The following is a 27,478-nucleotide window of genomic DNA, read 5'->3' on the forward strand; positions in this document are numbered from 1 at the left end:
CCTGATTTTGACGAAATATACTTTCTGATGTGTTTATGTAGAAGAGTGTCCTGCTTTGTAAAATTCATGAAATAAAACAAAATAAAAATAACATCAGATTAGCAACTTACTCCTAATGGATCAATATAACAAAGGTTCTCTCTATTATGCTTGCAACTTGCTGGTAAATGTATGATTGTTTCAAAATGTAAGAAAATATTTTACTTAAAAAAAAGATATATTCTACATGACTAGAAGAATGCAAAAAGAATATTCAATAAGGTTCCATTCTGATTGCAAATTTAAAAGGTTTATTATTAACAGTAAGAAAATAAAAGCACAATTACTGAAAATCACGAGCAAAGCCACACAATTTACAAATATACTTCACCAAGTGTTATTTTGAGAAAAAAAATTTGGACCCTAAATGGAAGACCCTTCGCACTGGCTGACAGGGAAGCACGCAGCTCTGAATGTCACTCCCATGGCACGCCTGTGACAGTAAACCCTGCTAGCACACAGAGGCTCAATTTCTCAAGGGACAAAGCGTGCATTTAGGACTTGTTCCAAGACTAGAATATGTATTAACATATAAATGCATACTTACCCTGAGACACTGAAACACTAACTGTCTGTGATCCATTCTTCTCTGTATTTGCGGGTGGCTTTGCTACAGGAATTCCAAGACCTCCAATGTAAGGATTGTAATTGTAGGTGCCATAATCAGCACCCCAATAATCATACCATGTACTGCTTATTGGCTTAAAAAAATAGAAAACAACTGTGGTTTATTTTTGCCTCTTCAGAAAGAATGACATTATTATTTACATTATCTAAATTCAAACAGGGTTATAAAATAAACATTCTCTTCATCCTTTAAGTTCCCCAAGACATACTTACAATCCTAATGATTTAGAGGAATGGTTCAGTAATGTTTTATTTTTTTTATACCAAAATATAAAAATAGCTTACTTAAAACATAAAAGATATGTACCACCCTTAATAAAATCTCTTACACACAAAAAGAATCAATGTAAAGTATTAGAGATGTATCTCCTTTGAAAAAGTTGAGGTTAACACAGAAGTAGAATCTGCAATGAAGTCAGCCTGGATGAGATTAAATGCTGCTTGAAATATTTATAATCCATATATATATTCCCCATGCTTATCAGTGGTTCTTGTGTGTGGTAATGTAAGTGGGTATATTAACAAAATGGTGTAAGTTTCCCTTATATACGATTCATTTGGTACATACTAATAGTACCTATAGTAATTTAATGTACATTAAGTAGTGGATTACATTTGGTGATAAATATGTACACTTTGTTTTTTTTAAGTAATGAATAAACCAAAACTGTAAGATGAAAGGCTTATCTGCAAAGAATACTCTAGTGTATCATACCTTAAAAACTTTGGCTGCAAGAGGATCCTTTTCCAGATCAATATCCAAAGGATCAATGTCAACTTCCATTAGATCCTGAAGTAGATCAAGATCAATTTCTTTATCTTTTTCCAGAGAAGAAAGAGGAGGTGCACCTTTAGATAGTTGAAAGTGATTTTATTAGTTTAGTATACAACATAAATTTAACCAATACATTGCTTTTAATTACATAAGTTATTTTTACTTGTGTGTAACATGTTTTACTGATCTAAACATTTCTAAACTGTTATTCTTGACTACTGGGCAACAGTAGGTACATAAATGTATCACTCTGTAATACACAATTAAAATCACCAACATAATACTTGATTTCCTAAGGAAAAAAGACCACAGATTAACCCTTGTTGAATCAAGTTGCATAAACTTTAAGTATTACTAATCTTATTACCTCCAATATGTAATTTATTATGTTAACATCTAATTTTTCAATAACTGAGACCCAGCATTAAAGTGAAAAAGGAAACTTGTAAGACTGCTCTTCACCTTATTTTTCTATTTTAAATCAGAAATTACTTTGCTCTCTAACGTCTCTAAATTCTTAATTAGCCTTCTATGCCTTACAACTATTATCTCCTCATCCTTCCCACCTTCTTATTCATATATTTATAGGATGCCTGGCAAATGCCAACCTGTATTAGGATTTGAGGGTATGTATAAAACAAATTTCTACCCTCCAAGAAATTAATAGAGGTTTGGAGGTGAGGGTACACTACAGACATTAAACCAGCTACAACATGGTCCATGCTATCGGAGAGAACTGAGTGTAAGGCAGCACTGATGACAGCGGCCAACACTGCGGGGGGTGACAGACAAAGCTTCTTGGAAAGGGCACGTGTTCAATCAATCTTAGATAAAGAAGTCATCCTGCAAACAAGAGGAGAAAATCTAACCTAGATAAAGGGAGTCTCAGGTAGAAAGGATAAAATCCTAAGACAGTGCAGGATTAAAGAATAACAAATAGTTGAAATGACCAGAGCATCTGCCATATATAGGGTAGTAACTAAAGTAGAGTCTTGAAAAGTAGGGAGCATTCCTACAAATAATTGTGCAGGCTACGACACATACTTACTTTTTTAAAAAGCAGGAAAGAAAACCAAGGGGAGAAAAAGAAGCCTATATACCCAAAAAAGTGAACTTCAAAGAACAAGAGCCTTTAACTCTGCTTTCTTAACCACTGAATATCTTTAATACTTTTCTAGGTTATACGTAATTTTCAACATAGTTAAATCAAACCACATCAAAGTAACCAGGATATTATGAAAGGTTAGCATTTTATTATAATGAGCATTCAGTCAGAAAATCAAAGCAAAACATATTTATCAGGAAAATAACTGATAAACAGTTACTAAGGCCAAAGACCTAATAGGAAAATATAAAAATTAATTTTGTACTTCACTAACATTAATTTTGAAACATTTTCATTTTTAAAAAATGCTAAATGGTATTTTTTTTTCCAAAAATAATTCAGAGACTGTACCTGCTATATCATGTGTCAAAGGTTCGTCTATGGTTTCCAGCAACTGCACTGAAGACTGCTGAAGGCAGTCATCAGACTCAGCGGCTGCTGCACCGACATCGTCGCTCACTGTCCCTTCTTCCATGGCTTCTGCGGCTACTGGAGCCAGCAATTCTCCTGCATGGAACCGAACAGTTCTAACTGCTTTAATGATTTATAAATAAAGATCCAAAACATATTAAAGCATATTTCTTCCTTCAGTTTAAAGAACGACAGACAGCATGTCTGCTCTACCAACTATAAAAGATTCAAAGGCAAACAAGACCTCAGCTACCTAACAAAATGCTAGGACCATTGTATTACCTTAACTTTCTGCAAACAAGAAGTAGAAAACACAAAATATGTAATCTGAACAAGGAATTACCATAATCACTTTACATGTATTAACTCCCTTACTCATCAAAACATCTTTATAAGAAAGGTACTTTTAAGTATCCTTATCTTACATATGAACAGACTTTATTGTTATTGTTACTATTATTTTACATACGAAAGCACTGTAAGTACCCTCCTCAAGGCCATAGAACACTAGTAGGCAGCCCACTGCTGGTATTAATAATGAAGCCACCCAGCTCCAATAAACCTGTACTTTAACAACCTGACGCTTCCAAAAAGACATTTATCACAAAAGTCAACATAATTAAATACAAAAGTAATTTAAATGGTTGCTACCACTATGACATTAAAAGAGACCTTTTATACTTTTGAGGATTAGAGTTCTCGTAAAAGATTACTTAGTCAAGCAATGACAAGCTAATTTTGACAAACCCTATGAAAAATTAATCCTGACAAACCTGCTAAAATATCCTGTAGCATACAAGTTAAGGAATACTGAGCCCAAGCACCACCCCAAGATATATCTCCTCTATTGAAGTCAGTTCCAACCAAAAGTAATAGCAGTCTTTCCAGTTGGGGTTCATTCACAATCTCACACAGATGTATAGTTGGCCTCGTGGCATTCGCAATGCGTGCAAGAACCTGTAATACATTTTATAAAATCATACACTTAAAGAGCAATTACATATGTTTTCTCCAAAAACAAAGCATTGGAGTTTTTTTCAATGAGATACACCTTTGGTGTCAAAATAATTGACTGACATAGAATGATAAAGAAATGCAATTTCATGAATCAGATACGAAAATCTAGGTTGAATGTTAAAAATAACTTCTATAAACAATGAATATGCTACAGGAAAGCCTTCAGGGCATTAAAACCCCTTCATTACTATAATTTGACATTTATTGGTATATTTCCTATTTTAATTATTAAAAAAGGATAGGTTCAAGACACCCAAATGACATACATTTCAAATCTACATTACTCTGGTTTAAACTAGATTAAAATGTAAATCAAGTATCCTGAAAAGTCAGTGCCAAAATATTTTTTAAATGTTTCAAGGCACAATAAAACTGCATAAAAGGAACAACCAATAAAACCACCATTACTTCTCTTAATCAAAAACCAATTAAAAACTTCCCTATTTCCTAATTCTTGTTTTACACTATAAATCTATAGTATACATTATACCTATTAGTTTACTTACCTTACAAACGAATAATAAAAGGTCTGCATGACATGTAAAATCCATGGAGAGGAGAAACAGGACAAGTTTTTGGACTACTGAAATACAACGTTCATGAGACAAGGTAAAAGGAAGTGGTTCTATCTCTGGACTCTCTTTGGTTGTTGTAACTTCTGTGTCTAAATTAGAACGAGACCATTCTGCTGTCCGACGTAACCGAATTAAATCCTTAAAGTGCTGTACACAGAAATTCATGATATTTAAATCGATATTTATTTACTGAATAAAAATTCTTTCAGTACAAATATATTTACATGATGAAATATTCACTCAGAAAACTTACAACTTCTAAAGAACAAAATTTTCATAAAGTAATATTATTAAAACCTATATTAATCAATATACCTAATGTCTTATTTTAGAATAGATATAGGATATAAAACAGAATTTCAGAAAAGTGAAATTCTATAGAACGGCTACATTACATCAAATATAACATCATAAAAAAAAATTACCAAGATATCCTAAACATAATTAATAAAAGATGGATGGTAAAGAAACCTGTATAACTTCAAGTACTGAATATTAATTCAATTTATTTCAAAGTCTGAGGCGATAACTATAATTTCATATTTATAGAAACACTATACACAAACTTGGTTGCTACATGTGTTATTCCCCTTAGTTTAAAAATACATAAAGTTATTTTTTAAATTTTATTTACAAATCACTACACTTCATTTTTCTTTGGAAAGGAAAGGAAACCCATATATTTCCTTGAGTCTTTTATCTTTAATTTACTGGAATACAATCTACTTTCAAGGAAATACACTACAGATGGTCCCCAATTTACAATGGCTCATCTTACAAATTTCCGACTTTCTGAAGATGCAGGAACAGTAAGCACTGATCTTGGCCTGGGCTAGTGATATGCAGTGCCATACTCTCTCATCATGCTGGGCAGCGGCAGGGAGCCAGAGATCCCCAGTCAGGCACGCAGTCACAATAAACAAGCAATACTCCACAGTGTACTATGCTACCAGCATTTTTTGGATTTTATGCTCTAAGCATGTTTAATGTCCACTATGTTGAGGAATGATGTCTTGTAGTTTAAGGGGTACTGACTACATTTTTAGGTGCACTGATTTAATTTTTTCCAGATTTGAGAGAGAGAGAAATCAATTTGTTTGTTCTTATTTATGCATTTACTGGTTGATTCTTCTATGTGCCCTGACCGGGGATCGGACTGACAACATTGGCATATCAGGATGACACTCTAACCAACTGAGCTCCCTGCCAGGGCTCGCCTTGCTTCTTCATGGTCCATCTTGCCCATTGAGATTGTCAATACAATAAAACCAAGCTGATGAGACAAAAGCATGTTGTTCTGCCATGTTTTAATTTTTGAGTTGCACATCAAATTTGAGGCTGATCAATCCACTTATTTAACCTGCCTGTGAGATTCACAACAGTTTTCACAGCTCTATGATAATTGATGATTTCAAATTCATCAATGTAACCATGCTCCATCATTATATTTAGAGAGCAGATGATGACTTTTGAGCATGGCCTAATAAGATTCTGGCATTCTTCTCTTTTCAGCTTGTCAATATTCTTAAGAGAATCAGCCAGGGCATTCATGCGCACAATGATAGAGGCACAGAAAGATGGCAGAAAGAGCAGTGGCATTTTCAACTTAATACTTTCAACTTATAATCAATTTATCAGGATGTAACCCCATCATAAGTTGAACAGCAACTGTTAAAAAAAAAATATTAAGGTCACATTTGTCATGTATTTCCTTGAGTTAAAGGCTACTATCCACACTCCAAAGTGTTCAGAATAGATTTTTCTGTTAAGAAGCAGAATAATATATATTTAAGTTTCCAAATTATTATTAAAGATACTTAATTCAAATAACTTAAAATACTAAGAGGGAAAATGACTTTTCTAAGATAATTACACTGAAAATTAAATGTCATACCTTTGAAGTGGCCTGCTTTAGTTTTGCTTGCTCTACAAGAAGTTTATACGATGATCCTTTGTTACTCTGTATTTTTTCTTTTTCCATCTGTTCCACCAAAGCCTTCTGTTTTGCTTTTAGTAGGTTAAGTTGCTTAAAAATAGAAAAATTAACCTTATATATAGCAATGCTAAAAACGACATAAATTATTAAACTCCTCACAGAATTCATACACCAAACTAAAGGAGTTAGTACGGTCAGGCCTCCCTGTATGCTGGTTCCCGATGCTCAGATTCAAATGTTACCTTGTTGCTGATGTGCACTATGTATTTAGGCTCAATTACCATCATTCTGCCTGTACTGAACATGTACAGGCTTTTTTCTTGCCATTATTCCCTGCACAACATAACAACTATTTACATAGCATTTACACTGTATTAGGTATTGTGAGTAATCTATAGGAGAATACAGGTTATATGCAAATACTATGCCATTTTAACTAGGTGACTTGAGCATCTGCAGATTTTGGTATCTGCAGGTTCATAGTACCAATACCCTATGGATACCAAGGGACAACTATGAGTCCCTGAAATATATAGCTTTAACTGTATTGCTAAATTTTAAAAAAATTTTAATAAAATTTTTCTAAAAACACCTCTTTAAATCCCAATTATAAGATCATTTTATCTTATAATTAAAAATTAATGGATTCTTTACCTCATGGGAGAAGTGAAGTAACTAGAAAACTTTCCTATGTAAGCCACTAATGAAACTAATAGACTTCTTTTTTTTTAAATAAAGGAAAATAATTAAATATGTGAGGGAAATATTTTTGAGCAGTATTTATAGTTGTCCTTTAATATCACTACTATAAACACGTATCAACTTGTCTGTTATCTCCACATATATAAAAGAATGCATCATAAAACAAAACCAGCTGTGTATATGTATTAATCAACATATATTATGTGAATATGGGAACTCCTACAAATGAGTATTTTCAAAAAATTGCCCAAGAGTTCTATGGTTAACATATACAATTATAATCAATAAAAATATAATTTTTAATTTATTTTGAAACTACGGTCTTAATCAGTAATTTAGTGTACAAAGACATTTTCCCCTAAATTATTTGAGAATAAGTTGGCAATGTGATGGCCAACTGACCCTAAATACTTTAGTATGTATTTCCTAGAAACAAGAAATGAATTGAGTCTCAAAAACAAAGTGTTGAGAAACAAACTTCATATAATTTTTCTTGCAAAAGATCAAGGTTAGCTTATACAAGAAAAACTTAGAAGTGAAAATAAACAAGTTGGTGCTATGTCGTATTTCTTGTAAAGCCCAAAGCTTTCACAAGCTTGCCATATCCTCAGGGTTTCCAATTACAAACATTTATTGACAACACACCAGGTTCAATACTAAGTATCAAGGAAATAGCTGTAAGACAAAGAGGAAGACACTTTAAAAAGTAACTATAATAACGTACTGGCTCATAAGAATTTGGTGTCAGCTATAAACTCTGTTCAATAAAAATTTATTAATATGCATTTTACTCTGTGAATTTATTGCACATCAATAAGTTCTATGTTTAATTTCAAGAGAAATCAAGGAACCAACTGAGATAAAAATCGTAAGAACCCAGAGATACAATAAAATCACACTCTAATATACAGAGGTGGCGAAAAGTAGGTTAATAATATTAAGGAGAGTAAGTAATAAATAAATAATACAAGAATAAACTGTTTCATGTATACACAACTGTAAACCTACTCTTGCTCACCCCTGTATGTCCTTCTGTGAACAAGAGTGTTCACATGCACTTGCACATTAAAGAAGGAGAGATCTGTATATATATCAAAAAGAAACAACTAAAGAATAAAACAAAAAATAAAGAGTTCATCAACAGGAAAATGGACAAATAGATTTTGAAACATGCAAATAATGGAATAGTGGTCATAAATGAAAAAAGAACCCCTAACACGCTCTACAATACAGATGAATCTCAAATATATCATTTTGAACAAAAGAGGCCAGGCATAAAAGAGCACATACTTTCCATGATTTCTACTAATACTTTAAGAAATCATTTATGCACAGTGAAATGCACAAATGCCATGTTAATAAAAGAATCACTACAGAATATTATGATGAACATGGGAATAAAAATATAGGATACACAAGGAAGATATTGTATCCAGTATTATCTTAATTTAGAAACCAGAGAAGGTCAGAAAAATAAGTTAGCTTACCTGAGCAAAAGAGTGAATGAAGTACGTGCTTCATAGTAAAAAAACAAAACAAAAAACTTAGCGCTCACAAAAGTCCTGAACAAGAAAATTGGTGTAAGTGGTTCAGGAACTGAAATTCGACATGGCTAGACCAACATTCAAACCTGAATGTTAGACAGAGGGGCATGTAACAGATACCCTAAAACCACATTTAAAAGTTTGACCTTCATCAGAAGGTCAACTGGAAGTCACTAAGAATTTACAGAAGGAGTAAGATGATCAAGTTTGTATTTTTAAAAAACTCCCTAGAGGAAGCAAAAAAATGGATTGGGTTGAGAAAGGGCAAAGGAAGAGAGGCCTTTTGACTTGGCAAAGAATAATGATGGGCTCACAAAGAATGGCACCAACAGAGATGTGAAGAGGTAGTCAGTTTAAAAGACAAAACCAAAAACCTGTAAACCACATAATGTTGCAATCTTACAAGCAAGGAAATACAGTCTCAAAGCGTTAAATAATTTCTCTAGGTAGCTCTTTAAATGCCATACCTAATGTCTGATGGCAAGTCTATCCCACGCAACCTGTAAAGCAATGTTCTCAAACATTAAAATAAAAAAGGTATTCAAAATTACCTGTTTATGATGAACTAGCTGCTTTCTGATTTTCCTGGAATATAATCTATCAAGGCTACTGCTGCCTTTGGAAGACCTATGTATGTTCTGAGTGTGCAGATTATTGTTAATAAAACTCCACTGGTTACCTACAGGGTGAGGAAAAGTTTTATTAATAACTGTTAAACGTAGTTTTAAAGTACATTTAATACCCAGTAAAACCAAAATTATAAATGTGTCAATGACAAAACAGCTTTTTTAAAAAATTTTTAAATCTGTTGTAAAGAAGTTGCTAAGATTTGACCCTAAAAAGGTTAACCTAGACTTTAAGTCACTTTAAGGCCAGAGTTGTCTCCAACCTTTCTTTTAAGATGACAGCCATCTTTCTCCATAATTAATATTAATTTTTGTATAATACAACTTTGACAATGTCACTCAATTCCAACAACCACAAATGTTCCATACTGAGTAACTTTCAAACTCATATGCTTTTGTGCAGGTGCCCCCCAAAATGGTACTGAATAATTTGACTTAGTGACTGCAAAAATAAGGTTCAATAGTTCAAAAACCATGCTGTGTAGGCTCTACTTATTCTCATTTTGGGAACTGTATCCAGACTACTCTAAGTTTCATTCTGCTCAATTCAGACTTAATTTGACACTTAACCCACCTACAATTATTTCTTCATTCAATTAAACTAAAGACATCTTTTTAGATTCTCTACTACGTATCAAGTCAGAATTCTTTAAACCCTAAAAAAAAAAAAAAAAAAAAAAAAAAAAAAGGGCATCCACCAATGTGTTTCCACAGTCTCTGATATAAATAAAAACTAAGACCTCCAATACTAACTGTTATATTCCAACTTCATATTATGGTCATGTTTAATTCTATGTCTTACTGACCTGATATAAAGAATTTGTTTAAAAAAATATACAGAGAAAATTTCCTATACATGAAAAGAATCCTCCATCCTCTTCCCAAATATAATGTACACCATAAACAACTGATACACCCATGAAACATCTCAAGAGACCTTTTTTAATAGTAGGATCCTGACAATGTTTAAAGTTCCAAATTTTATGGCACTACTGGCTGTACTTAGATATAAAATATAGCTATTTCAAATCCTTTATAAAAAGCCTTATTAACTTGGGAGAGGGGAAGGAAACAATTTGTCTTGCGATTTGACTTCCCTTCATTTGTAAAGTTTTCAGTGCCTCAAAATAATGATGATGGCAACAAAAAAATTCTCGAAAGTTTTGCAAGCAATAAAAGCCATTTTTAATTAATTAGTAGAACTAACTTTATAATGGTCTAAGGAATGAAACTGTACTAATAACATAAAACTATAAGAACTCTTCAGAGGTGTCCTTTATATAACTTCACGTTATTATTATAACTGTTATTATTATAAACTGTTTAAATGGGTATGGGGGAAAACCTTGTGAAAGACATGATTGTATTTAGAAACTAAAGTCATGTTGAGACAAGTTTGTCCATAACGTCCTTCAAAATAAATTCTATCCTTAAACAGATTACTGATAATGTTAATTCATATTTTACATAAATTACATACAGCTGGAATCTCCGGGTCAATAGCCAGTTCTGGAACAACTGTGAGTCTCTCAAAATCCCCACCAACAGATTATTATAAACTTCTGATACCTGTCAGAAACCTCTCCCTCTCTTTACCATTCAAAGGTTTCTTTGCAGCTGCTGCTTCATCTTCAACAGTTGCCACATAATCCAGCAACCTGGACACCAGCATAACCACCCAACTGATCATAGGAATATCTAGGACTCCTATGAAAAGATGAGGGAGGGGAAATAATCAGGTGATTCTAAAATTCCTACGAAGTCTGGTAATTATGAGGTAAAACACATTATAGATACAAAACACACCATATCATTACTAACACCAATATTTATTTATAATAAGCCCCAAAATTAGAACCTAAGACCACAAATCTAGTAGCACACTGAATCTGATGGAATACAAATGCTTCATAGTACAAAAATAGATCCTTAAATGTAGATTAAATCTAACAGATAAATTATAAACTAGAAAACAAGGTTTAAAATACTATTCTTAGACTTAAGGTGTTAAGTTATAACAGTATAGGAGAAACATACTACAATAATTTCCAAGTTCAAAATTCAAAAATGAAAAGGTAATCGATTTAAAGAGCAATAATAATTAGTCAATCCCATGAAGGCTGGTCATCCTTAAAAGTCTACATCATAAAAACCATAACAAAATGTACAGCAATGGATATTTTAATAAGTATTTCAGACTAGCCAATTTATAAAGCACTATTTACAGGAATCTTATGTTTCTACTAAAGATAACTAAATAATACCTTCTGTCCTCCGATGCATGGGTAAATGTGGCTGAAGAGGTGACAATAAGTTATCCAATAGATTCAGTAAGCTTTCTAACACTCCACTATTACTAAGTGATCTTTGACCAATGCAGGAAAGTAACATAAAGACCCTAAAAAAAAGATATAAATATTCATTATAAATTAATTAAAACTGTTCATTTAAAAACTAACTTACATTGAAATTTAATAGAGTAGTGATAGAATATTTAGTTCTTAGCAAGATATTGGAGTATAATGTTAAAATTAGGTTTTTCAAGTAATTGGTTGTATTCGCTAACTTTACCTGTAAGAAATCAGGTAGAGAGAACTTTGTCACTGCCTCAAAAAACAAACAAACAAAAAAAACACAAAACAAAAAGAACACCAAACACAAAATAACATGATCTCATAGGAAATAACTCGTAAACAAGAGCTCAATGAATTCCACAGTCAATTAGGAAACTAAACAATATAGTCTAGTTTTATCATATATAAACTTCTTCAATATGCCCTTCACTGGGCATTCCCCAAACTCTGAATACACATACTTCATTTTTCCATTCAGTATCGATATATGGAAGACTTCAAAATCTGAACACAGACCATGAGAGGTCTAAGTCATTAATAACAAGTCAGTCCAGTATTTTCCGACCTACCTGTCCTGTGGAAAGATGAGAAGCTGTTCTGAATTGTATAATTCCTGAAGAACATTAGAGAGAAACTGACCCCACCATCTTTCACCACCACAGAGTTGAACAAGGAGAAGACCAGTATGTAACCGTATCTTTGGGGTTCCACTGATGCACAAGTGTTTAAAAAGCTCTTCACAGGCCTGGGCGTGAAATGTGCTCTGCAAAACTGCAGGAACAGAGTGTCCTATTACAAGAAAGAAAACAGTAAAATTTCCTATTTAAGTGTGTGCTACAATATCAAAATCAGCATGCCTATGTATGTTTTCATCTTTACCACCAATCAATATACAATTATTTTTATTCTGCAATTTCTTTATTGACTCCTCTTATGTAGAATTTAAATTGCTAACTACTTGAGGAAGAGAAGAGTTAGCACTTAAAGCCATTATATTTCTTGTCTGTGAAACTGGGTATATCAGATGACTGTGTACATGTGATCATATGTGCATCAGTAATAATCAAAAATAGCTCCTGCACAGAAAATGACAGCTCCATTGAGATTAGCAATTATTAAGTTTTCAGTGTTGCACACTTAACCAATATTTATTATTTTGCCAGTAACACAATGATGTGCCACATCAATAGCAAAACCTCAGGAAAAACAAATAATCAAAAAATCCATTTAAGAAAAACAAAATACAGAGGAAAAAATAAGTTAACCTAAAGAACAGATTTCACACTCACATGAGAAAGGATATTAAAATTAACAATACCCAAGAAATATCAAGGCAACAACAAAATACTCAACAGTTTCACATCACACATATTCCTAATCTTCAAAATATTTAAGCCAAATACAAACCATTGGAAGAGTGAAGAAGGCTGAGCAAAGTGTCCAATAAATATCTGATGATAGTACGTAACTGCTCTGTGGAAGACGTCTGAATTAAATCTTTTGGATCTGATGTTTCATTCAACATCTTTCTACTTGCACCTAGAGCTACTCTGAGCCTCTGCACTGCATTATGAGCCAAATTCAGCTGGAGCTGGAGTTGAATACAATCCTGATAGGAGGAAAAAACTCTGCTGTCTTCCTCGACGGCCTTGTCTGGCTTTCGCAAGAAGTACTGTGCATTGTTAGCACTGTTAAGAGGAGGAAGGTCGATGCTTTGCAAAAGAGTTTCCAGCCGATGACAAGCTAAGTTATACCTATAAGTAAAAAATAAATGGACAAAATCATTCCTGCAATGTTCTTTAATGTACATGTATGAATACACGCTAAAAATTAAATTTCTAAAAATGTTAACACATGACCATTAAAAAGAATTAATCCTTTGGTAAGTACTAAATTGAACCAAATATTTAATCACAATATATTACTACATTAAACATTAATGTAAAATGTTAGTGTCTTACTTCCTTCTGCACTTTTCTACACACTTACGCAAAGACAGTTCCTGATAAATATATGTAAGACATACAAAATAGAGGATTTCAATAACATTAAAATATTCCGCAATTCCCTACCCACCTGCACTGTATATCCTCCTGCAGAGCAACCATCATTGCTAAGTGCTGGTCAATTTCTGGCTGGTTTGCAGATTCCCCTTCCCCCCTTAGAGGATCATGCATTAACTTCAGCTCACTCTCCCAAGGCAAGATGTAGGTATGACCATAGTAAAATCCTAATGGGATCTTGGCTCTGGCATTTGTGCTTCCATAACGTCCAATGACAGTGATCTGAAATGAAAAATTAGAAGTATATACACACACACACATCAACCTTCAACAATAAAAATCTGAGTGATATATTTAAAAAGCGTATATAGTTATACTTTTTAAATACATGTCTAAATATTTTTCATAACTTGTCGGAAACATGAAAACCTTATCAATCAATTCACTTTCTAGATGTTCTTTACCTTCATGAATCTGCATACAGGCGGTGGTATCAAGTCATGAAGAATAAGTGAATGGGTGCTTATATCAGTGGCTACCACCAATCGCCTCCCATCCACCTCTTCTCCTAATGTCCAAATGTCAATTGACAGGGAGGCCAAATCTCCACAAGTAGGGATCAACACATCAGTCAACAGTATTGGTCTGCCAAAATCCAAGGTCACAAACCTCCTTGCTCCTGTGAGATAGATAGCAACAGTTGACCAAAAAACACCATGTATCAATTAACCAAAAGATATACCAAAGCAGTTTGCAAAACTCATCAAAAAATATCTGAAACCCCAAACTTTGTTAGTTTGAACCCCATGACTTTGGTAAAAAATATACAATAGTAAGTTTGTTACTGGAAAGGCAATCAACTATACATAAAAACTTAAAGCAAAAAAGTTAAATAAAAAACAGTATGTAGATTAATTCTGTAAGTTATCTATCTACTCTGCTTTCAGCCATTTGGTCTTTCTTTAAAAACTTCACAACTAGATGCATTAATAATACCAAATTGCAATGCCTGATTTTAGTTTTCTTAAGTCTCGTTTTACTTCTTATGAAATTACATCTTACACTGGCATTTTATGGCATTAAAATGCAAGGTAAAACTATGATGCTGAATTAACAAGTAGCCATTATTACCACTAAAAATCCCTGAGGAAGGCCCTCAAATGAAGAAAAATACAGTACTGACACATCAATGTTTTTGATCTCATTACCATATGAAGTAGGTAGCTTCTCGAATACTACGGGCCATACTAAAGAGGTAGTAAGTGTCTTTGTGTAAGCACTAGAATCACACACAGCATGAGATGTTCCTCCTAAGATAAGAATGATGTGAGAGGAACGGACAAAAGAGCAGATTTGTATCCCTCATCTCTCGCACATTTCAGAATTAAGCTCAATTAGTAAGACTAAACAGAGTCATTAATAATAATTTCTTTTTATTTTTTACTGATTTGTGGTGAGTGGTAGCTAGTAACCTGACCATCTATATTTTACAGTAAAGGAAATGAACAAAATTAAAACTTCTAGTACTAGAGTCATTCTCAATGGGTCTAGTTTAAAAGAGAACAAGCGGTTAGCAATACTTTCCTAGACAGAATAACTACCGAACCACAAAAAACATAATTCTCCTTAGAAGACTTGTGTGTTATAGTCAAGTCCATATACAAAAACAAAAAAAAAAAAGTGTAAACAACTGCTCACATTTCATAAGACTGATCAACAAATTACAGGTGAAGCATGAACACACCTACTCCTCTATCTTGACTACAAGTCTTGACTTTTCTATTTAAAAATAAAACTCTCAAAGTTGTAGGCATAGGTAAACACAGCTCGGTTCCTTGCACAACCACAGCAAAAGTTACAACTAAAATACAAAATAACTATCACCCAATTATCAGAGAAATTCAGTTGTAGGGAAGTCTGACAACCAAGGAATTAAAGTCACATTCATCCAGACCAGTAGAAGCAACGGACACGGGAGCATGTGTGGTGGAGGAGGGAGGAATCCCATTCCCAGGCCAGCCTACCCAGCTCAGGGTTTCAGTGCCAGGAAGAGAAGTCCCCATAACTTCTGGCTACAAACACCAGCCGGGGCAGGGGGGGGGGGGGGGGGCGGCAGCAAAAGAAACTACAGAATTCCCAGGTATCCTCTCTAAAAGAGCCCACAAGGGACTTAGGACTTACACAGACTCCCTCCCTCTGGGCTCCAGCACCAGGAAGCAGCTGGAAGAGCACCAGTGACATATAGGGAGAATCTGAAGTGTCTGGCATCAGGGACAGTGCCAAGGAACAACTTCCTCCTGGTCAAACCTCCAAAAGCCAGGCAGCAGGACTGTCCCCTTTCTGAGCCCTCCCCCACAGAGAACCAGAGTTGACGACACCATGTCTGAGAATCCATCAACCTAGTTCCAATGGGCTGCCCCACCCTGGCGATGACCTAAGGTACCTCTCCATCAACTTACTGGTGTGCTTTTCTACAATAGGCCATGTTACTAAGACAGGGAGTCAAAGCAGCTCCACCTAATACGAAGGAACAAACACAGGGAAGTTGCCAAAATGGGGAGACAAAGAAATATGGCCCGAAGAAAGAACAGAACAAAATTCCAGAAAAAGAACTAAACAAAATGGAGATAAGCAATCTATCAGATGCAGAGCTCAAAACACTGCTTATTAGGATGTTCAAGGAACTCAATGGGTACTTCAACAGCATAAAAAAGACCAAGGCAGAAATGAAGGTTACACTAAGTGAAATAAAGAAAAATTTACAGGAAACCAACAGTGGAGGAGATGAAGCCAAGGATCAAAACAATGATTTGCAACTTTATGAAGAAAAAAGCATTCAATCAGAACAGCAAGAAGAAAAAAGAATCCAAAAACACAAGGATATGCTAAAATATCTCTGGGTAATTCCAACATACCAACATTTGAATCACAGAGATGTCAGAAGGAGAAGAGAAAGAGCAAGAAATTGAAAACTTATTTGAAAAACTAATGAAAGAACACTTCCCTAATTGAAGGAAATAGACATACAAGTCTAGGAAGCACAAAGAGTCCCAAACAAATTGGACCCAATGAGGCCCACACTTAGACACATCATAATTAAGGTGCCGAAGGTTAAAGATAGAGAGAATCTTATAAGCAGCAAGATAAAAGTAGAGAGTTACCTACAAAGGAGTTCCCATAATACTGTCAGTTGATGTCTCAAAAGAAACTTTGCAGGCTAGGAGGGACTGGCAAGAAGTATTCCAAGTGATGAAAAGCTAGGACCTACAACCCAAACTCCTCTATCCAGCAGAGCTATCACTTAAAATGGAAGGGCAGATAAAATGCTTCCCAGACAAGGCAAAGGTAAAGGAGTTCATCATCACCAAGCCATTATTATATGAAATGTTAAAGGAACTTAAGAAAAAGTAATCAAAACTATGAACATTAAAAGGGCAATAAATTCACAGTTATCAAGAAGTGAACCAAAAAGAAACAAACCAAGCAAACAAGCACAACAGGAACAGATTCATAGATATGGAGATCATTTGGAGGGTTATCAGCTGGGAGGGGGAAGCAGGGGAAGGGGGAGAATGGGGAAAAGGTGCAGGGATTAAGAAACACAAATCGGTAGGTACAGAATAGACAGGGGATGTTAAGAATAGTACAAGAAATGGAGTAGCCAAAGCATTACAAAGCATTACATGCATGACCCATGGACATGAACTAAGGGGGGAGGGGGCCCAGAGGGAATGTGAGATACCAGGTAGAGGGGGGGCAAAGGGGGGAAAATTGGGCATAATCAATTAATATATTAAAATATTAAAAATAGTGAAAAGAAATAAAAATTTAAAAAAGAAACTATCTCTTCCAAAGAGGAAATCGCCCATTGCAATAAAAATGGTTCAACTGTTTATATAATGCAAAGTGATACAGTATGCACAATATTCATGTTATGTCCTCCTATAAAACACACTTAAGGTTTTGTTCAATTCCATTGCTACTCAAACCCAACAGAGAGTTGGTAGGACTGTAAGGTAAAAATTGCCTATAGCTTATTACTAAACATGCTCAATTGAAAGCACCTGCTCTTATCACAGGGTACTCTTATCACAGGGTACATGCTTATGTAAAATTTCCATTACCTAGAGACAATGAAGCATTTCTAATCTTACTCAATTATTATAATTAGCAGTAGTTCCATTTCCTATTCTCAAGAAATGGTTCCAATACCAGAATGCTAGTCTTACAAATACTACTTCTTTAAATGTAATTTCTACTCTAATTGTATATCAGCAGCTACACCAGAAGCAAATATTGATGTTAATCATCGTTCAACAGGCAAGATTCATATACAGATCAAATCCACTGTTTGGACAGTACTACTGAACCTATCCAGCAGCTTTCTTCCCTTCAACTTGGTTAGCAAGTATCCTGAGCCTTTGGTAAAACGTACTTACCCAAGAGCAAATGTGATATTTGCAACAAAAAATCAAATTACAGAATATAAAGTCTTCAAAGGTTCAACAGAATAGGCAAGAAAAGTATTTTAAGAAAGTAAAAAATTACCTGAATGCATTCGCTCTATAATAATGGACTGGTGAGGTGGAGGTTGAAGAAAATGTGAAGCATGAGAAATGGCAAGGGCTAAGCCAGAACCAAGTGGATTCTAGAAAAGAAAAAAAGCATAACTCTATATTGATATTACTTTTGCTCTAGAAAAATTAATAAGCATAATATCAAAATAACAAATCTCGTTTCCTAATGCACATTCTATAATATTTTATAAAAACAAAAATTTTGCTATAAGTTGGTAACTCTAAAGTTAGCATATATTTCAAATTATTTTTAAATGTCTATGCAAACACCTATTTAAAATATAATAATTTACCATTCTGGACTTGTTGGAATTTTTGTTATGTGCAGTAAGATTGACTGTTGGGGGATCAATAACTGAGCCCGGGAAAAGCTGTGCAAGTTCAGCATTAATCACAACAGAAACCGCTTCATTGGGTGGTGTGAGTGGTGGAGTCATAAAAAGTGGTGTTGTTTTTGGAGTGGGTGGAATAACATCAGATGGATGAATGAAGAATCCAGGGGCTGCCACTGGGTTGGAAGGCACAGAGTTGTGAACAGGACCTAGTGCGGATGTTGCTGATGCTGCTGACGCTGCTGCAGCTGCTGCAGCTGTTGTCTGATGTAACTTGGCTTCCAGCTTTGCTTTCTGTAAAAGAAGTAAAAGCAAAAAATATAGACTAACCTGCCTACCTGAATTGTGGGGAATACTACACACGAATGTATTATGAAGACAAACATGAATAACTGGATCCTAGTTAAATAAAAATGAAATTAAAAAAAAAAAAACGTGGATAACATGAACGGGGTATTTCTTTGCTGTTTATATTTTGTTAAATATTTGATATAAAATTTTCTGATTATTTGGGAATGAGGACTTTCTCAAAGCAAAGGTGGAAAGGAAGCAGAACAATTAAATGTAAATATAAAAACAAATTCTCCTAACAAAATATTAACAGGAAATTGACTCTTACATGTTGCCTAACCTGATACAATTTGACACCTGGAACTGCATTCCATTTAGACCTTGATGAAATCTCCAAAACGTGTCATTATAACTAAAGTTTAAATCACTTCAATTTAACTGGTTTTTAAAATGTTTAAGGTTCTTCAACCCATATAAATAGTACATGGTAACTATAATGTTTGACCAAGAGTGTTCAAGCATATGTCAGAATCAATTTTGCTAAAATATTGCAAAAAAAAAAAAGTACCAAACATATTCCCTCAGATCCGTATCAAATAATGTGCACTTAATATAATTCTTTAAAACTTAAATATATCACAAAGACTTTACCTTAATTTTTGTAGAAAACGTTTAGTTCTGATTAATCAACCTACTTTCCTTTCTGAAAATAATGATCAATTTTACAGTACTTTTTCAGCTTTTGAAGTTTAGAGACAGCATGAACAAAGAGCCAAATAGTCTCCAACCTGTTGCTGAAGCTTCAAAAGCTGCTGCTGTTTCTCTTGCAGCACCTGTAGCTGTTGCTCGGCTGAAGCCATTGCATGAGAGAGAGACTGCAAAGCTACCTGGGCTGCTGAACTCAGGGCTGTCGAAGCTTCCCCAACTGTCCCAGATGATAGTCCACCTACTGCAGGAGTAACCCCGAAGGAACTCACTGGCATGAGACAAGGGGGGAAAAAAACCAGGATGAAGAAAACATTCACCGAAAAACACTCAAAGTACTATACAATTTTGACACTAAAACTATACAGTTAATTTTTATTTTGAAAGATATAAATCTAGAGAGAATAAATAAGGGAATCTTAATAGTAACAGTCTGGTGGAAATAACAGTATTCAAATTTAAGGGATCCAGAATCTTAGAATGACTTCTAAGTCAAAGAAAATTTAGTCAATATACACTTAAGTTTAAAAATATTTTCAGCATAGTTTACATAACAAGAGACAAAGAAGGACCCAGCAATTCCACTTCTGGGTATTTATCCAAAAAAACCCCAAAATACTAAATGGATAAGACACATAGATCCATATATTCATTGCAGCATCATTTACAATAGCGAAGATACAGAAGCAACCTCAATGTGCATCAACAGATGAACAGATAAAGAAGTAATGCATTTAAAAAAAAAAGAGTATGACTCAGCCATAAAAATAATGAACTCTTTCTTGTCGTGCAACCACAAGGATAGGCCTAGAGGGTATTATGCTAAGTGAAACGTGAGAGAGAGAAAAGACAAATGCCAGATAATTTCAATTATACATGGAATCGAAAACAAAAGAAACAAACATGCGGAACAGAAACTGACTCCTACATACAGAGAACATTTTCACAGTTGCTAGATGAAAGGGGCTTTGGGGAAATGGTAGTTACAGAATAGTCATGGGGATGTAGAGTACAACATAAGAAATATAGTCAATAACATTCTAATAACTATATATGGGGTCAGATGGGTACTAAATGTAATAGGGTAATCACTTCTTACATTATTTTTAATCACTGGGTTGTACACCTGAAACTAACATAATATTATTTGTCAACTGTAATTGAAAAATAAAAAATTACTTTAAAAATATTTTCAGCATAGAAATTTCATTTAATATGACTAAAATGAAAATACAAAACGAGAATGATCTTACATAATTTTTGCATAAGAAATAAACTGAAATTTTCTTTACTAAGATTTCTTACAAGAAACAACACTTCCTTCTCCCTCCCACCTCAAAAAGCTCAAGAAAATCCTCAATTATAACAACAGCATTTAAAAATACTGATAAAACTTATTTCCTCATTTTAAAAGCATAACCTAGACAGAGAGTCTGGCCCCCCACACAGAACATGTAAAGCAGTTTCCTACCACATGCTCCCCAGAACACTAATTCGTAGAGAGGCATGTCCTATGTACAGTCAAATAAAAAGGGCACATACAGCTCACCCATCATTTAAAGGTCTATAAAAAATGTCTTTGACTTTCAATTTTATTCAAATATATATTGTAAAAGACCTCTTTTGACATTAAATATTTACCAACATTTTCGGAAAAAATTTTCAAAAAGGCTGGTATAAAAACAATTTTACAACTTAATCAAAAAGGTCAGCATAAAACAAGAAATAGAAGCCAAGTCTAAGAACAGCATTACAACTTACTTAAAAAAGGCTTTACGAAAAAGTTATATTTGGGAAAATATAACTGCTACAATAATAGCAAATGTATAGTGTGTGTTACCAGTGACATTGTTTTAGATAATTATTGCATTCAACAGATGAACAGCCCTGAGGGGCAGATACTAGGATTCTGTATTTTAAGTGACGCAGTAAGAACCGTCTCAGAGAAGTTTCTCTGTAGAGCTGATGGTAGTCAAACTAGGATTAGAAACAAAAGCAGTATGATTAAAAGGCCACTGTGAGGCACAGAGCTAAAGATGGAACCTACATCAACTTAATCTTTGCAATAGCGCATAAGTAGGTATTATTCTTCTCCATTTCATAGATAATGAACCTAAAGTTGAGAGAAGTATTGCTCATCAATTCTTGAAAAGGAGAAACAATCAAGTAATCTGACAGCCTATCTTAAAAACCAACAATGGCTATATTATGCCAGGATTCAAATAAACTATTAAAAAAATAAGCTACAATAAACAAGATAACACTAATAACAAAACTGTGCGTTGCCTCTTAACAATTAGAAATTTCCTCAACTTCAAAAACCACATACCGTATTTTGCCAGGTATAACGTGCACCCACGTTTTTGTGTGCATTTTACACAGCATTATTATACCCATGGTATATAATCATTATACCCACGTATAACACACACATCCTTATATTTCTCTCAAAAATTTGGGCAAAAAATGTGCATTATACATGGCAAAATATAGTATATTACAACGTAACCATACTATACCTCATTTAACCAACATGAATACAACTATACAAACCTGTTTGAAAAAAAAAAAAGCAATCATATCTTACACAAGTTGTGTGCCCCCCCAAATAAAACCCATCTGTTCCATCTAGTTTTCCACCAAAGCAACTCTAGAGGAAAAACTATTAAGACTTAATGAAGCACTTAAGTGGTGCTCTCTGAGTGATTTAAGTGATTTTTGAATTAACCATGTATACTTTAGTCCTTTACTGACTTTAAAGTTTAGTGACCAAATAATATTTATGGAAAAATTGTCACTAAAAACACACAAGAGACAAATAATCCAAAGTAAGTCATCATACTACTACAAAACTAATTTTAAAATATTTTGCATGGTGTGTGTTTTCAATTCCTTTTTTTATTTTTATACTAAGGGCCTCAAAAACTAAATATAAAAATGTAGCGGTGAGAACAAGACAAAGATGAATATTATCACCATTTTTATTATATCACTCATAAAGTCCTAGGAAGTGCAAGAGTAAGAAAAACAACATATAGTGATTAGAATACCAACAAAGTAAATGTCTTTATTAATAGATGACATGATTGTGTATATTAAAAAATCCCTAGGAATCTATAAACTATTAGAATTAGTAAATTAATATGGTAATGTCATTGAATATAAAAGTAATATACACAAATCAATTATACTTCCATTACACTAACAACAGAAGAATGGAAATAAAATTTTTAAAAATATCACCTAAAATAGCATGAATAATCAAATACCTAAATAAAATCTAAAAAGGGTGTACAAAACATCAAGGGAAATTAAGACCTAATTATATTAAAGACTATACCATGGTAGTTAACAAAATGCATGGCCTAATATTAAGATTTGGAAAATTTTCCCAAGCTGACATATATATAAATCTCAAATTTAAAAAATAGTAAGCTTTTTGTGCATATATTGACAAGTTGATTCTAAAATTTAAATGGAAATATAGAGAAAGGTATAGCATAGTGTTTACACCTATAAATACTGTATTATATATTTGAAAACTGCTAAGACGGTAGATCTAAAATGGTCTCACCCCACAAAGGAAATAACAATTATGTGATGGGTTGGAGGAGTTAGCTAATTCCACAGTCATGATCATTTCACAACCCGGTACAATGTAAATGTATCAAACCAATACTTTGTACAAATTAAACTTACACAATGTTATGTGTCAATTATATCTCAATGAAGTTGGCAAAAATGTTCATACAAAAAAAAACCCTAGAAATCTTTAAGAAAAACTATCTTTAAGGAAAAAAAGCCAATGATTCCACTATGGGATATATACTCTAGAGAACTAAAAATATATTTCACACAAAAACTTAGAAGAAAGTTTTAGCAGTACTTTGCTGAATAGTCACAAAGAAAAAAAAGCTAAATGTCCATTAACTAACTGAGTAGGTAAACAAAATGTGGAATATCCATTTTTTAAGCTGTATGTCCATATAATGGAATATTATTTTATCCATAAAAAGGAATGATATATATACTGACATGCAAAAAGGACGAAACTTAAAAACGTTATACCAAGTAAAAGGAGCCAGACAAAAAAGGCCACATATTGTACGACTGTACATTTACATGAAATGTCCCAGGCTGACAAAATCCAAAGACACAAAATGAATTATAGTCATTGCCAGAGATGAGGGAGAGGGGAATAGGGAGGGACTATTAATGGCTTTAGGGTTTCTGTCTGCAGTGATGGAAATGTTTTGGAATTACATAGTGGTGATGACTATATACCATTGTGAAGCTTTATATAAATATCAGAAAGAACAAAGTAGGTAGATTTAGACTATCAGATTTCAAGGCTTAACAGTAAGTTACAGTGGTTAAGACAATGAGGTTGTGGCATAAGGCTACACTAACAAACCAATGGAACAAAAAGAGATTTACACAGAGAGCAGACACATGACTTTGAACGGAGGCAACACTGCCATAGGGTGAAAAAAGGGTAGGGTTTTTTCCCCCATAAATGATTACATAGAAAAAGAGAGAACTAGTAAACTAAGATAAACTAGAAGATAATACCCACAGTATGAGATACTTAGAAAGAGAAAATTATAATAGTTTATAGTGTTGAGGTATAACATACATGAAATTATAGACACAAAAAGATAGAAAATAGGGAAGAAGCAATTTTTGATCAGCTAGTGGCTGAGATCTTTCTATACCTGATGCAAGGAAGGATTCAGGAAGCCCTATAAATCTTAAGCAGGGTAGAGGAAATGAATAAATATGAATGAATTTCATAAACAGCTTGAGTACTGTCAGTGATCTTAAAAGAGGAATAATGACTGACAGATAACATCTAACAAAAACAGTGTAAGGTAAAAGATAAGAAAAGGTTATCTTTAAATCACTAGAAGTAATAGCTAACACTCCTTGATCAAAATAAATCAAAAATAAATTTTATTGTGATACTCAGATAAAGGTGCTACCATAGAATTGATTATACTCACTTAATTGATTATGATAAATGTATTACGATATAGTTAACTTAGGTGATGATAAAAAAGGCATCAGTTATTAAAGGGAAATCTATATTGTTTAAGGTACTTATGAATGTGTTAGTGTATATAGAGATCAAAATATAATATTTAGTATTTGTTTTGAAGTACATAAGCAAAAATATAAAAGAAATGTGAAAAACATCACTAACATTGGAATCTGAATAATGACTATGTGGTTTGTTTATCTAATTATTTTAAAAAATTTGAAAAATTTCCAAAAGAACCAAGTTACTTCAACAGTATACAAGTATAAAAAAGAGATCTTCCAGGGCAGTTTTCAGACATAAAATCATACCCAATTAAAGCTAAAAAACAAAAACAAACAAAAGGAAAATGGAATTATGAGAAAAATCCAAATAATTATTGAATATAAAAAGCTATAATAATAATAATAATGTATTATGGGAATTAAAATACACCTAAAGTTAAACTATAAAATCACAATGCCATGGGAATTAAAAATAAAAAAAGTTCCAGGTTTGAACCCTGGTCAGGGGATATACAACTTATTCAACACACTCAAATATTGGTTCATATATCTGAAGTTGCTTTAAACTAGGTGGAAAAGGAGTATTCCTTCTTTATTCATCTCACACTTCTCAAAGACACTGCACCAAATATACTTTTAACATGAACTGAAAGAAATAAAACAGTAAGGTACACACAAGACTGGTCATCAATTGATGATTACTGAAGCAGGGTATAGGAAATACAGTCTATTATACTCTTCCGCTTCTCTCTATTTTCATTATGTTTAATATTTTCCAGATTAAAAGGCTTCTAAAAATGCACACACATAAAAACAAAAGGATTTAAAATAGTGTACTTGAGAGTAAGAAAAAATCCTATGAATAGCCTTAGAAAAGAATATAAAACTACTGATTTTTTTTTCCCAAAATGCCCCTCCAATTAGTAAGTTTGTACTTAACATGACAGTAAAGGAACTTACATATACTATAAACAGGTATTTAATACTTACATAATAAAAATACTTATATAATAAAAGAATGTATATAATAATAAAGGAAGGTATATACCAGTAAACGTACTTGCATCATCCCTTTCTATTCTGGTTCCATCACTAGTGGACACACAAGTAAAGTGTAGGGGTTCAACTTCTAGAAGTCCAGTGAGAGATGTGAAACTACCCTCGGCAGCTGTGCAACTACTGACCTTTCCATTTCCTAATAGAGAAAAGAGACAAGTTTTGTAATAGTTGATTTGATCTTTAAAAGGCAACAGTCATATTTAGAATTACAGTGCAACTCCAATTTTAAGGAGAGAAGATGTATTAACAAACACAACCCTTACACGGTTTTTCAACAATGGGCACAGAATTAAGAAAACACACACAGGAGATACTAGTTTCCTTGCTACAAAAACAGAGTTGCATAAAAATAACTCAGTGGCCACTAACACTAACAAGAAATGGTAACAAGTAATTTAGATTTTAAATGATAAAAAAAATAATAAATCCTCCATCTTCTTACAACAGCTATTCCCCAATCTGTTAAGTATACATTAAGTCCAAATATATTCTATGACATCAACTATATAAATTGGACACTATATAAAAACTAAAGAAACATTCCAAAGTATAAACCAGATATATCTGTCAATGTCTTTGTATTTTGTACATATTATCAAATTTCTATAGAATGAGGTATACTACTGTATAATCATACAAACAGTGTGTTAGTAAATATAATAGTAAAAAATCACATGGTCACAACTATGTGAATAATAAAAGCTCAGCAATAAAACTACAGCAAGAGTGGATGGACAAACATAAGAATTAAGAGTGTATGTGGTATGGTGGGTAAAGGATTATTTTTAGTACTTTCCAATTTTCTGGAGTTAGCACTACTTTAAACGGAATTGATAGCCAAAGTAAGACAGAAACTCAAGATGAAAAGAATGAGGAGATGGAAAAACTGTTATCAACAACTGAAGGACTACATTAAAAGCATGACTGAACTGCTATAACCTTGTCTTCCAGTCTCTCATTGGTGCCTAGCACAGGGCCTGACATGTTGTATTATTTAATGAGCACTTAAGATGTGAGAGATACAGGAGTAAAAGCACAGGACCCAGTACTCTTGAAACATATTCTGTGCCAGAGGTTACTAGGCATTAAACAACTAATTACACTATTGAACTTTTTTTTAAGTGCTGTTTTACTTAGGAGGAGTTCAAAGGACTAGTAAAGGGAAATCAGTCTAGGTCAAGGGATAATAAAATACTTCCATGATGAGGTGATGAGATTGGCTGGGGGCGGGGGGGGGGGGGGGTAGATTTTTATGTATTTATTCCACTGAGGCAGGGAAAACCAGGCAGACGAAACAACTTGCGTGAAATCTCGCCACTAAAAGGAACATGGCACGTTAGAGGAAATGAAGGAACAAATGTGGCTAGAGGAGTATTTTTCAATCCTAACAGCTTTCTTCACTATCTTTAAAATACTTAAGAAATCTAAATAGCTTTCTTTAATGTTGTTTGTATACACTATATTGATACTTATCATAGCAGAAATATTAAAATACTTAGTTAACAGTAATAAACACAATAGATATAAAAATAGCACGCTTTCCTGAAAAATAACTGTCTTCTAAAACAAAAATAACTTAATAGGAAGAGTGGCAATGTTTCACATTTTACAAATCTCTTTCAAATCTGGCTTATCAAAGGGGACAGTTGGATGTTCCTATCTCTGCATTCTATGTGTCTCAATATGTTGTTTTTATAGGATAGTATGAAGGAAATCCAACCCAACACAATATGTGGTTGGAAAAAAAAAAGATTTTA

At 33.4% G+C, this 27,478-nt stretch overlaps 1 protein-coding gene across 8 annotated transcripts in view; it reads right to left on the reverse strand.

The window, feature by feature from the left end:
- Positions 1 to 27,478, reverse strand: part of BIRC6 (baculoviral IAP repeat containing 6) — a 204,381-nt gene that overhangs the window by 96,029 nt on the left and 80,874 nt on the right. For 3 of the 8 annotated variants that reach the window (XM_054568064.1, XM_054568091.1, XM_054568055.1), the window contains exons 23-39: positions 25,711 to 25,857; positions 19,703 to 19,890; positions 18,585 to 18,917; positions 18,263 to 18,362; positions 14,179 to 14,393; positions 13,788 to 13,996; positions 13,119 to 13,465; positions 12,281 to 12,500; positions 11,622 to 11,755; positions 10,927 to 11,064; positions 9,283 to 9,410; positions 6,444 to 6,575; positions 4,481 to 4,696; positions 3,731 to 3,914; positions 2,898 to 3,053; positions 1,382 to 1,515; positions 587 to 740 (exon numbers count right to left, since the gene is read on the reverse strand). In XM_054568064.1, coding sequence (XP_054424039.1) covers positions 587 to 740; positions 1,382 to 1,515; positions 2,898 to 3,053; positions 3,731 to 3,914; positions 4,481 to 4,696; positions 6,444 to 6,575; positions 9,283 to 9,410; positions 10,927 to 11,064; positions 11,622 to 11,755; positions 12,281 to 12,500; positions 13,119 to 13,465; positions 13,788 to 13,996; positions 14,179 to 14,393; positions 18,263 to 18,362; positions 18,585 to 18,917; positions 19,703 to 19,890; positions 25,711 to 25,857 — 3,135 coding nt within the window. The remainder of the gene's footprint in view (positions 1 to 586; positions 741 to 1,381; positions 1,516 to 2,897; positions 3,054 to 3,730; positions 3,915 to 4,480; positions 4,697 to 6,443; positions 6,576 to 9,282; positions 9,411 to 10,926; positions 11,065 to 11,621; positions 11,756 to 12,280; positions 12,501 to 13,118; positions 13,466 to 13,787; positions 13,997 to 14,178; positions 14,394 to 18,262; positions 18,363 to 18,584; positions 18,918 to 19,702; positions 19,891 to 25,710; positions 25,858 to 27,478) is intronic. The other 5 variants (XM_054568100.1, XM_054568082.1, XM_054568109.1 and 2 more) reach the window with 4 other exon arrangements.

Source organism: Pteronotus mesoamericanus, unplaced genomic scaffold (genome assembly GCF_021234165.1).
Source record: "Pteronotus mesoamericanus isolate MK-2021 breed Mesoamerican mustached bat unplaced genomic scaffold, CSHL_Meso_final contig_101, whole genome shotgun sequence".
Taxonomy (NCBI): domain Eukaryota; kingdom Metazoa; phylum Chordata; class Mammalia; order Chiroptera; family Mormoopidae; genus Pteronotus; species Pteronotus mesoamericanus.